Source organism: Chiloscyllium punctatum, chromosome 39 (assembly GCF_047496795.1).
Source record: "Chiloscyllium punctatum isolate Juve2018m chromosome 39, sChiPun1.3, whole genome shotgun sequence".
Lineage (NCBI taxonomy): Eukaryota > Metazoa > Chordata > Chondrichthyes > Orectolobiformes > Hemiscylliidae > Chiloscyllium > Chiloscyllium punctatum.
The window spans coordinates 40,038,201-40,051,492 of record NC_092777.1 but is presented as its reverse complement, the minus strand read 5'-3'; the positions used below and the strand labels follow the sequence as shown (position 1 = coordinate 40,051,492).

General features: G+C 39.6%; 1 protein-coding gene across 21 annotated transcripts in view; it reads right to left on the bottom strand.

Annotated features, from left to right (window-relative positions):
- The window catches only part of rbfox3a (RNA binding fox-1 homolog 3a), a 1,527,015-nt gene that overhangs the window by 578,921 nt on the left and 934,802 nt on the right, over positions 1-13,292 (bottom strand). For 8 of the 21 annotated variants that reach the window (XM_072558494.1, XM_072558496.1, XM_072558499.1 and 5 more), the window contains one exon: positions 6,126-6,531. The exons of the other annotated variants lie outside the window; for them this stretch is intronic. In XM_072558494.1, the coding sequence (XP_072414595.1) occupies positions 6,126-6,143 (18 nt within the window). In that variant the 5' untranslated portion in view covers positions 6,144-6,531. The remainder of the gene's footprint in view (positions 1-6,125; positions 6,532-13,292) is intronic. 21 annotated transcript variants of the gene reach the window in all.

Here is a 13,292-nt window from a genome sequence, read left to right as displayed (position 1 = left end):
ACTTATAGATGCCTGTCTCCAGGGAACCGTATTATAAGGTGGAATACAGCTCACCGATCTTATCAACAGCACCCTAGTTTTATTTCTGAATGCATCAAAAGTTCTAACATACACTTTGAGTATTGTACATTGATTGAAATCACCATGCTGGTTGAAATTGAGAAAACGGAATTTACAGTGAAACCACTAACTGGGGCAACAATCTGGAGGTAATAAATTCACAGCTATTTCCAAACTGCCGTTATATGCTCAAGCGGTTTTCTTTTCTTTACAAACTTTTGGCCTTTCATTTTTGTTGATGCTACAACTTTTTAAAAAATCTTTTACATAAAGGCTCTGCATAATAAATAATGGTGAAAGACCTTCCTTTTTCATGAACATTAACAGTTGTGATAGATGTCAACTATATAAAACATTAAGTCAAGAGTATGATTAATTATTCAATTAAATAATTATTTACTCATCCCTAATGAGTTCATAGAGAAGCATGACTTTGATTATCTCAGCTATGGTCAGTATTCAAAAAAGTGCAATTCAACAACCAATACGATAGTCTTTTATCCAGAATTCCGAAGAATACTTCATATGAATAACCAATTCAGCTCACTAACCAGAAAAATTATGGCAAAACACATTGACAGAAATCTGTGTTGCTTGTCTCAATCTATTCTCTAGCTGACACGCAACATGATCTTATAAACTGCTTTAAAACTAGTTGCCACACAAGCCAAAATGTAGGAATTGTACTTGGCACCCCATGAAAAGATGGTGCAGGTAACAGGTGTAGGAGTGGGTGATCTTTGTGGTTGACATTTAGGCAGTGTTCGCACACAGCTCTTAATTCAACTTCAAGCACCAACCCCTGGCGTGGATGCCACAAACTGTAAAAGCAAAACATCTCCCAGCATAAGGTTTCTTAACACAGTGACAGACAATGGTACTGGAAAAAGGTAAAATAAAAACTGAATGGATGATTACATTATTCTGTGACATGAGATTTTTTCTTTTGCCATGCAGATTTGCATAAATATATGTACGACAAAATGCCCCTTCCTTTGTGATTCTCATGTTCCTGATATTTGCCGCTTGTTACTATTGTACACTATTTATCACTATCTCATGTTATCATCTCTCCACCTCAGTCCTTCTCTTGTCCCTCTGTGCCCTAAGCTCAAATTCTGCTTTCAGAAACACAGATCCTATCTGGAGGCTTTCCACAGGTCACTCTGTTATCGCTGTTAACAGGGATTACATTCTTGCTCAGAGCTCTGCTGTGATAATGTTCATTTGTACTATTAGGTTACCATTCGGAGACTCTGTGAAATTGCAGCTTGCAGCAGAATGACAATTTCACACTCTAATGTCAGAATCTAGCAGATAATCGATGCTAAATGAATTATGACATGTAGTTTGATTACTCCAGGAAACTGTAAACATTATGGCTTGATGCACTGAAATCACTGTTCATATTATATCATGAGCCTTAACAACAGAAATGGAAGTTTCTTACCATTTGCACTCTGCAGCCAATAAGTCAAACAAAGCCAAGAGATCCTGTCTTCAAACTACTTTTGCTGGTGAATTTAATAGCAAGATTTTAATTTTCCATTTTTATTTGTATTCTTGTTTCTGTTGCTTCTCTTTTCTCTCTCTCTCTCTCTCTCTCTCTCCCCCCCTCAATTTCACTCATCCTAATTTTCTCTCCCTCATTCACTATCCTCATACCCCAAGAAAAATCATATGTCTCTTTATTGGTGCTAGAATCCTGGGACATTCCTAGGCACGATACTGATAGAGGATTTTGTCAAGCAGCAGAATTGGAACCTTGCCGGATGCATTAGCAGGGTAATGAAAGAAGAATTCAGAAATGGAATCTAACACCTACAGTTCAGTACTTCAGGTTGACAAGGAGTTTGAAAAAGCACAGAGGTGGAGCTGTTGGCATTTTTGACCTTTATGATCGTGAATTAGAGTAAGGAACATTGTGAAGCGTAACTTTGGTGCTTCAACAATAGATTAGATTACTTACAGTGTGGAAACAGGCCCCCTGGTCCAACAAGTCCACACCGACCCTCCGAAGCGCAATCCACCCAGACCCATTCCCCTACATTTACCCCTTCACCTAACACTACGGGCAATTTAGCATGGCCAATTCACCTGACCTGCACATCTTTAGACTGTGGGAGGAAACTGGAGCACCTGGAGGAAACCCATGCAGACACAGGGAGAATGTGCAAAGTCCACACAGACAGTAGCCCGAGGCGGGAATTGAACCTGGGTCTCTGGCGCTGTGAGGCAGCAGTGCTAACCACTGTGCCGCCCTAAATACCGGAGTGGGATGGAGATATTCTAGTTCCTAATGCTAATAGTCCTTCCTTGGCGCTCAAACATATATGTTTGAGGGTTGATTAACTCCGTTGGTTGGACGGCTAGTTTGTGGTGCGGTGCTGCCAACAGCATGGGTTCAGTTCCTGCACTGGCTGAGATTACAATGAAGATCCTGCCTCTCAATATTTCCCAATACCTAAAGTTTGGTGACCCTCAAGCTAAACCACTACCAGTCATCTCTTTTTAATGAGAGCAGTCCTAAGGTGCAGTACGAGTATGGGAACGTTACCTTTAACATATGTCAAAAGTTATACTAAAAGTTTAATTCTTATTACATAAGCTAGTTTTAGAGCAAATATGGATTTTTACACATCTGGTATGCCTTTTTCATAATTCAGGTTCTGTTTTTGACCCTTAAACAGGCTAGGTTTGCAGCCTGGAGATGAATTCCTCATTAGGCATGCGCTCCCCAATTGTGATCGAAAAATTGTGATTTCTTTAAATTATGCATGCCCGTTTGATAAGGGATTACGTTTGAATGCATCAAAGTTTGTCTGAGTTTTATGGATTTTCTACACTGCAAAAAAAAAATGGCATTCACAATTTTGTTCCAAATGCCAGAGAGATCCACACCAACAAAAGGCCAGAACAAATATAGAGCTGTCTTATGGTATTTTTCTGAATTTGGTTTTCTCTACTCAACTGACCAGGTTTCCTAGATTGTGAAATTCCAGTGTATATCTTTGATTTAGGAGAGCAAAGGAACACAAAACCATCAACATATCGTGATATATAAAAATCTCCATATTTTGCAAAGGAAGTAGTTTCATATTGCTGCCTGAGAAACACAGAAAGCCCAAGTATTTGGTAATCAGCTGTACTGTTGGTCTACAGTGCCTTGATAGAACATTCACTCTTGTTGACATCTTTAAGGAAGCAGTTTTCTGTAAATGACATATAGAAATACCTGATTACTAATTATTATTTAGCAGAATTAGTTGTTTTTAAAGAATATGACTCTGAAACTATCATACAGAAACTTTCACTCACTTGTACAGTGTGAAATGATCGCATTACACTAACCATTCTAATAAAAGTATATTCTAGTGTCCAATGAATTTATATTGTGTGGGTTTGTAGAAGTTATGAATTCATTTTATTAGGTTGGACATTATGCTGCTCATGTTAATATTGATGAAATGTTGCAATCATCACTATATTGCTGTACAGACGTTGATTTCTATGTATTGGACTGGGCCTTGCTGCTGCTCTGAACAGAAAAATAATTAGTATTTTTATTCCTAAGTTATTCAGTTCATGGCTGGAAGACCCACTAAATCATGTTGGTTATTAAAAGGTGAAAAAAGCATCATTTACTGTTGCAAATAGAAATAAAAATGTTACAGATTTGAGAACAAATGAGTCTTCGAATGCCTTTAAAGTTGCTGTTTTGTTTTTAAAGAATAAATCCCAAAGGGTGCAATTTTCAGTTTCCACAGATACATAGAAGTACAAATGCAACATCACAGCCAAAATTCCCTAGTTGTTAAAAAAAAGTTTTATCATGAAATACCTAACGGCAGAATTGAAATACACAAAGTTTTTTTCAATGAGTCCATACACTTCGCGGCCAGTTTGGCACTTTGAAGCAGTGAGATGATTTCCCTCATTTTTATTGTTAAAATTAAAATGAATGAATTTTTTTTTCTTTTAAATATGGTGCCATCCTTTGCAATTTAGTCTACACTTTCAATTTGTAACTTCATTCCTGAAACTTATTTTTAAATGGATAATAATGAAGGGAATTGAGACACAGCAAGAAACACAGAATCTGACCAGTACTGAAAGGGATAAACAGTATGTGGATAAAGTGCTCACATCTCCACTTCTGTCCATGCAATAACTGCAGGCACTGTATTCACCATGTACCAATTCACAGAGGTAAAGAGAACAGTGCACTATTCCCACAGGTAAATGTGAATGGTATGGCCATGATTTTTATAGAAACACACATACTGTGATCATATATAATTACTGTGATGGAAAGGAACAATGAAAGTATTTTCAGACACAGTGTTAGGTACACACATCACTGCTGTCACCCTTTACACTTCCATCCAACCACTCATTGCAAGCGAGATACTCCAGAAGACAACAAAAACTCACAACATTTGAACTGATGCTTTTGTCATGTACTGCATTAATTTTAAAAAAGTTTATATTTAAACTAATCCTAAAACCTGTTGAAGTATTAACAACAAAGTGAAATGCTTCAGTAGAGGTAAATCCTGACAGACATGGTGCATACATCAGTACAGACTTGCACTGTCATGTCAGGGCTACAGCACAGATTGATTTTAAGATCATTGCTGACTTCATTGAGACACTAACTCCCATACTCGTTTCTAGTTTTGAAGTATTTTGACAGAAGTGTATGTATGCTGCACATGTACTGATAACACAAAGTCTTAAAAACTTGTGCACTGAGTCCGTTATAGCTCTAATTCAGGTCTCACATAAATTTGTCCTTAAAAGTACCTGTTTTGAAATGACAATCTAATTATTTTCTAAACACATTTTTCCTCAGTCATTAACAGCAACAACCTTGTGGATTTTTAAAACTTTCTTATTAACATTAAAATTTCCTTACAATTTAGTATTTTACTGAGCAAATTATTGATATCACAGGAAAAGCAGAGAATGTTTTACTCTTATGGATAATCATTATAAAAGTTCTTTCAAATTTGTGCACAGAAATATACAAGACATAATCACAGAATAACTTTAACAAATTTTAGAAAGCATTTCTAGGAGGGTTCAATTCATTTCTGTTAAGAATGTAATAATGATAGAGCAGCTTAGGGTCAGAGATATATCAGAAAACCACTTTTACCAATACCACACATTTTAATTCATACCGTACCTCAGCTTTACAAAGGCATTTCAAGCTGCTATTTGGAAAGCACTAAATGAAAGATACTGAAAAAAAAGAGTACATTTCGGGACAGGTTTAACCTTGGAAGGAAATGGAAAAAGGGGGCCAAATGAACACATCTCAGTGGGTCAGACTTGCCCCTTCTGCCCTTTAATTATACAAGAAATGGTGTCAGTAAACAGAGAAGCCACTATCGCCACTGATCTCTGCTTAAATGTCTGCAGAAAGCAAAAAAAAGAGCTAATACATTTGATTACACTTAGAGACCAGCCAACTAAATTACACTAACAGCCCACAGACAGCTACTCAACACCTAGTTATAACTGAGTCCAAAATTATGGAACAAATTCACGTTTCTATGGAAGGCCCAAAGCACAGACTCCTGTGCTTCAGGGAATAATATTCCAGATTTTAACAATTAAGAAACGGAACTTTTTTTAAAAGCTGCTCCTATTCAAAAGTCTGGTTTTTTTTCCCCCAAAGCAAAAGATCACTGATCAATAGCATTCAGACGAATCGGCAAATTCTAACCATGCAAGTAGCTCACTGACAACTTCCAACTGCACTGGGATTGTGCTGCATCGCGCACTCTCGCATACTCACAAAGTTTCCCTCAGCACACACAATCTAACGGTAAAAAGCCGAGATCAAATTGTGACACCCAGGAGGTTTCGTTTTCAAACCCAGATATTTATTACAATGCCAATGAACGGGTTAAAAGGAGGCAACTATCAGCATTAACCCCCTTTTTCCCCCTGCAAACTAACAGACTGTCATTCAGCATTTGCCAGAGCTAACAGTGCCTTTTGAACAAAGCTGAGAGCTGCTTAATGTGGAAAAAACAGTTCCAAGGTGTACCTACCCAGAAATACATCATCATTTCGAAACCCAGGATACTCAAAGTGTCTTCAATGGGAGGGAGATGCAGTGATACTGCAGCGGCCACCAGAATCTCTTTCACTGGTTCGTGTGTTCCCTGGCTCTGAATGAAGGTAGGGTGTTTCTCTTCTCTTTTTCTTCTGTCTCACTCCCTCTCTTTGTCTCTCTTCTCTCAGCAGTATTACACTAAGCTGTGATCTGCAGCAACCGTCTCCTTTTTTTTCCCCTCTCACAGCTGAGCTTGTGTGGTCAGAGTCGATCGTATGGCTCTCGGGGTTTTTTTTTGCTGTCCCTTATTGGTAGAACTAAATCATTCAGTTGAAACTGAAATCATATGACAGTTTACAGCAGTTTAAGCCATTCCGGGTTTGTGTGGCTGTGTTTCCAAACTAGCAAGAAGAGCATAAAAAAAGTGAGAGAGAGAAAAGAATTGGAAGGGTTGGGGGGGGGGGGGGGGGGGTTGGGTTGGGTTGCTGTTGGCGGGTTGAAGGGGGGAAATATTGGATGCAGTAAAATAAAATGCAGACAAATGGAACAGATTTAAAATAATAAATAATATTAAAAGCACTGGTTAAATTGAGCACTGTAGTCTTTTTTTTTCCCCCTGCAGTGTTGTTCAAATGATGAGGCTGCGAGTCTCGGTCTTTCCAAGCGGCCCAATCAGAGTGCAGACACTGTGCTGGAGGCTTTGAAATGAGAGGCTGCACACATGGTCAGCGAGAGTGGAGACAGCTTTGACCAGCTGGCGAGCTTGCTCCCAGGACCACTTAACCTGTGTCAGCGTTTTCCATGTCATTCCAGCATAGGAACGGTCCAGCCTCGGAATTACCCACATGCCTCTACTTAGAACCTTTTTTTTTTAATCACAGAAATGCATCATGTTTTTCAAGCATGAAGAAAACAACACTTTAAATAATTCAGTACGAAAGCAGGAGAGGTTGCTCCCTGCTCAAAGGGATTAGGGCAGAGAGTGAAATTCCAGACACAGCTGCCGCTTCCAGCAAAGCGAGACATTTAACTTTCACCTCACTCAGTGAAGGAGGGGGGGATTAAAAACAAAAAGTGGAAAATTCAATTTCTAAAAGAAATGCATTAAGTCACATTATTTCTTCACAAGAAATATTGAAAATGCTGATGCGAGTGTATCGACTAACGGTACACAATGGCTTGGTGTGTTGTAACGATTCAAAAGGTTGTCGGCAACCATTGAACACAGAACAAATCATGCAGTTCACCAAGTTTGCTTTGTGGTCTGCAACAGCGATTCCTGCCACTGGCAATGTGAATGCAACATGCAGCCGAGATGCCATGCAAATGAAGAAAAGGGAACTTATTCATATCCGACTTTCAGTCACTGACGGGTAGCATTCCATTTATTGCCTTGCCTCCAATTTCCCAAGAACATGCGAACATAAACACACGCATAACTCCTTCACAGGTGGTCGTGTGTGCGTTTTGCTGGGGGTTCAGGATGGAGAGGAGATCAGCCAGGCAAAGGCGCAAGGGCAGTGCTGTTATTGTTGTTTCTTTCCTTTTGGGAATGAGCCATAATTTCACTACCCAGGAGAGTGATAATTCACACAAGGGAAAAATAAAAACAATAATTACACGTGTGAATTAGCTCTTGACAGTTGACAGCTGCACATGACTCGAGAATAAATTGAAAACTTGCACCAAAAAGATTGCAAAGATCATTTCCTCTAACAGAGTAACTGCCTCATTGGAGTCGGTGTGTGCATGACACTTATGTCAATCGTGCAAAATATATTCAGAATTTTTGGTACATGTAGAAGAACTCTGGTGTCTTAACATGTTATTTCAATAGGTGTCCGATCTTTCAGCACAGTAGTAAAAGCATCAATGGCGAATCGCACAAAGGCATTTGGTGCTGTGCCAAATGCAAATAAAACTTGTGCAATTTCTTTGGGCTGGTTTCAAATTTTGGATTTCGTAGAAAATACAGATTTCTCTCTCCCAGAAAACTAACGTCATATTGACTGGTTCACTTCAATTTCTGACATTGATTAGGTGGTTTTAGTACTATGACTAGATTTTAAGTTTAAGTGGTCACTCCGAACAGAGGTTGATTCTTTTATATTTAGCCAATTTTCACAATCTCTTCAGGCTTTTAATTCCTCAATTTCCTTCTCTCCTCTCCCATGGGATTAAGGTTTGTTGGATTCTAGTCATCCTCTCACCCAAATGCCCATTCTTCAGCTGTAAACCTAATAATTGTGTGGCAGTAGCCCACTCATTGGAGGGCATCATATCTGAACCTAGTTTATCCTTCTCCACCTGGAGACAATTTTAATTTGACCTGCCAGTTGGGAAACGATAGGATTGGACATGGGGAGGTGAGTCGGGTGTCAGGTACTGTGTTTTAACATATCACCCAGTTGAAGATTGAGTAATATGGATAAGCTGTCAAAATGATATTCCAGGAGAAAGTGAGGACTGCAGATCAGAATCTTGAGTGTGGTGCTGGAAAAGCACAGCAGGTCAGGCAGCTCCTCAGATGCTGCCTGACCTGCTGGCTTTTCCAGCACCACACTCTCGAAAATGATATTCCACCCTGTCCTGTCAGTTTTCCCATTGTAAAATGAACACCCATCATGTTCACTCATGCATATTCTATAGTTTCACTATCAATCAGATACCCCAGCTATTTTACCCATTGCTGTTTAACCTAGTGTATTGTAACCAGTTGTAACACCTAAAATGCTGCCTTGCTGAGCACATTACTTTCATTGCTAGGTTACTGTTTAATGTGTGATGTTTGGAGTCTTTCTGGATGTCACAAATTTACCAATGTAATGACATAATCCATAAATGCCAGGAGAGTGTTTCCTGAGGGTGGGGGAGTTCACTGTCACGCAATAATTCAGATAATTGAGGGCTTTTCAAGATCTCCACCCCAGACAATAGACAATAGACAATAGACAATAGACAATAGATGCAGGAGTAGGCCATTCTGCCCTTCGAGCCTGCACCGCCATACAATATGATCATGGCTGATCATTCCTAATTAGTATCCTGTTCCAGCCTTATCTCCATACCCCTTGACTCCACTATCTTTAAGAGCTCTATCCAATTCTTTCTTAAAAGAATCCAGAGACTGGGCCTCCACTGCCCTCTGGGGCAGAGCATTCCACACAGCCACCACTCTCTGTGTGAAGTAGTTTCTCCTCATCTCTGTCCTAAATGGTCTACCCAGTATTTTTAAGTTGTGTCCTCTGGTTCGGCACTCCCCCATCAACGGAAATATGTTCCCTCCTGCCAGAGTGTCCAGTCCTTTCATAAGCCTATACGTTTCAATCAGATCCCCTCTCAGTCTTCTAAACTCAAGGGTATACAAGCCCAGTCGCTTCAGTCTTTCCGTGTAAGGCAATCCTGCCATTCCAGGAATTGACCTCGTGAACCTACGCTGCACTCCCTCAATAGCCAGAATGTCTTTCCTCAAATTTGGAGACCAGAACTGTACACAGTACTCCAGGTGTGGTCTCACCAGGGCCCTGTACAGCTGCAGAAGCACCTCTTTGCTTCTATACTCAATCCCTCTTGTTATGAAGGCCAGCATGCTATTAGCCTTCTTCACGACCTGCTGTACCTGCATGCTTGCCTTCATTGACTGGTGGACAAGAACACCCAGATCTCTCTGAACAGCCCCTTTACCTAATTTGATACCATTGAGGTAGTAATCTGCCTTCCTGTTCTTGCCACCAAAGTGGATAACCAGACATTTATCCACATTAAACTGCATCTGCCATGCATCTGCCCACTCACCTAACTTGTCCAGGTCACCCTGTAATCCCCTAACATCCTCATCACATTTCACCCTACCACCTAGCTTTGTGTCATCAGCAAATTTGCTAATGTTATTGCTGATACCATCTTCTATATCATTTACATATATTGTAAAAAGCTGCGGTCCCAGCACGGATCCCTGCGGTACCCCACTGGTCACTGCCTGCCATTTCGAAATGGAGCCGTTAATCACTACCCTTTGTTTCCTGTTAGCCAACCAATTCTCTATCCAATCTAGTACTTTGCCCCCAATCCCGTGCGCCCTAATTTTACTCACTAACCTCTTGTGTGGGACTTTATCAAAAGCTTTCTGAAAGTCCAGGTACACTACATCCACTGGATCTCCCTCGTCCATCTTCCGAGTTACATCCTCAAAAAATTCAAGAAGATTAGTCAAGCATGATTTCCCCTTCATAAATCCATGCTGACTCTGTCCTATCCTGTTACTATTATCCAGATGTGCCGTAATTTCATCCTTTATAATAGACTCCAGCATCTTTCCCACCACTGAGGTCAGACTAACTGGTCTATAATTTCCTGCTTTCTCCCGCCCACCCTTCTTAAAAAGTGGCACAACATTAGCCGCCCTCCAATCCTCAGGAACCAACCCCGATTCTATTGAACTCTGGAAAATAATCACCAGCGCATCCACGATTTCCCGAGCCACCTCCTTCAGTACCCTGGGATGCAGGCCATCAGGTCCCGGAGACTTATCAACCTTCAGACCTAACAGTCTCTCCAACACCAAATCCTGGCAAATAGAAATTCCCTTAAGTTCAGGTCCTTCAGCCACTGTTACCTCAGGGAGATTGCTTGTGTCTTCCCCAGTGAACACAGATCTGAAGTACCCATTTAATTCCTCTGCCATTTCTTCGTTCCCAGTAATATATTCCCCTGCTTCTGTCTTCAAGGGCCCAATTTTTGTCCTAACCATTTTTTTGCCTTGGACATACCTAAAAAAGCTTTTACTATCCTCCTTTATATTCTTGGCCAGTTTACCTTCGTACCTCATTTTTTCTCTGCGTATTTCCTTCTTACTAATCCTCTGTTGTTCTTTAAAAGCTTCCCAGTCCTCCGTTTTCCCGCTTATCTTCGCTAAGTTATACTTTTTCTCTTTTAACCTTATATGTTTCTTTACTTCCCTTGTCAGCCACGGCCGCCCATGTCACCTCCTGGGATCTTTCTTCCTTTTAGGAATGAACTGATCCTGCATCTTCTGCATTATACACAGAAATATCTGCCATTGTTCCTCCACGGTCTTCCCTGTTAAGGTATTAAACCATTGAACTTTGGCCAGTTGCTCCCTCATAGCTCCATATTTCCCTTTATTCAACTGAAATATTGTCACTTCAGATTGTACCCACTCCCTCTCAAATGTTGGATGCTCAGTTATTAGACCTTCAAGACAGAAACAAGATAGCTTTTGTTATGGATTCTAAGGGCATGTAAAGCATATGTGGCTAGTGCAGAAAGATAGAATTGAGGTTGTAGATCAACCATGGTCATACTGAATTGCTGAGTCAGCCCAAAGGGCACAATGATGGTTATTTCTTATGATCATCTTAAAGTGTTAATTGCTACAATTTATTTGACTAGATACAAACTACATTCAATAATGTATGACATAACTTGATTACCATTTCTGATTTGTGTGGATTAAATATCAGTCATGAAATGTTTTCCTATATATGTCTCTTGTAATTATTTATCATTCCCCCATTTTAAGTGAATTATTAGTATATGGAAAATTTGCATGCACATTTTCTTTTTATCCAAATAGAATTGTAATGCATTCTGAATTCATTGACTATAAAATGTTTTTTACAGCTTTCCAAATACACAACAAATTGAAAATGTTTTGCATTGAGTATCATAAAAGCCGAATTAAAGAAACCTAAGAGAAATTTCCTAGTTTAAATGAGAACATTGTTGTTCTATTACTTTAAAAATGGTGAGACCAACTCTTATAATTCCAATGGTAAAAATGCAACAATTGAAAGATCTTTCAACATAACTCAGATGAAAAAGCTCATCTCTGATCATCTCAGTATTTATGACATAAGTTTCTATTTTGAAAAATCTCTGGTATGGGCAATGGAATTCCTTCCTGTTTTTGACAATCAGTGTTGGCAAACAAGAGTTCCTCTATTCTTATCTGTTCCAGCTTATTGTACTGGTTTTCCTTTTCCAATTTCCATATCAGCCACTCTCAAAGTAACTCTGATGGTCCAAACACATTTACATGGGGCCTTTTTATAGCCTGCAGTGAGGGACACTTTCACTGCATCAATCTTGTTTGAATTCTGAACCCCATATCTCAAATAGCAGTATGTCAATGCACTATATCACTCTGCCTGCATTCGCCAGTGCTGCTAATCCTCCTTACCCTAAGGCACTGAGGCCAATTGTAATGCTTTCACTCCCATTCTGTATGAAATTTTATAACAGTGTAGAATTAGGAATTGCACCAGTTCACTGCTCAGCTCATAAACTTACTGAGCGCTGGGGCAGCTCAGACAAATGTTTGAAGATTTGATTTTGACATGTGACAAGGAGTTCAAAACTTGCAAAGAGCTTACCATTTTCTAAGTGGTGGCGGGAATGATATAAATGTACCTTCTTGAGCCACGTTGTCTCATTTAAATATTAATGTGCCTGCCACTTGAACTGATTTTCAAAAACCATCACAGAAGTCAAAAGGGCAGGAGCAAGAAATTGGGATCGTGACTGTTCCTGAAATCCAGAGGTTGATTTGATTTATGAAGTAAGTCTCACATTTTTGAATTGTACTTCAGTTCTGTGAAATAAAATTTTGGATTTCACTTTTTGACCATGTGAACTCCTCAGAAATAGCACTACATGCATTTTGCCATCTGTCAAAAAGGTTTTCTGATGTGGGTTCAGACCACTAATAAACACAAAGCTTTCCTTTCATTTTCCCATACATACAACATAATTTCCACAGTAGGAGCTGGGTGAGAGATCTCACAGAATAATGCCATAAGTGCATCACAACATTAATCCTCAGTAACAGTATATCAGCTAAGATTAATCAATAGCAAAATATCAGAGCTAATGCTGCTTCTGGTTCTTATTGTTCATATGAAATGCAGATAAAAAAATTTGAATTGTTCTGTGAAAACAGCTATTCAAGAATAGTGCAGAGAAGCTGAAGTAATTAAGTCTATGCAGCAGTGGACCTGTGGAAACTGATTTATGCTGTTTAATAATGCACACAAAGGCATTCCCTGGCTAATACATGCGCAGTTTACAAGCAGCCTCATAAACCATTAACTCGCTGACCAGCCAAGCACACTTCATCATCTCTCTACTGCCTGGCATCCTC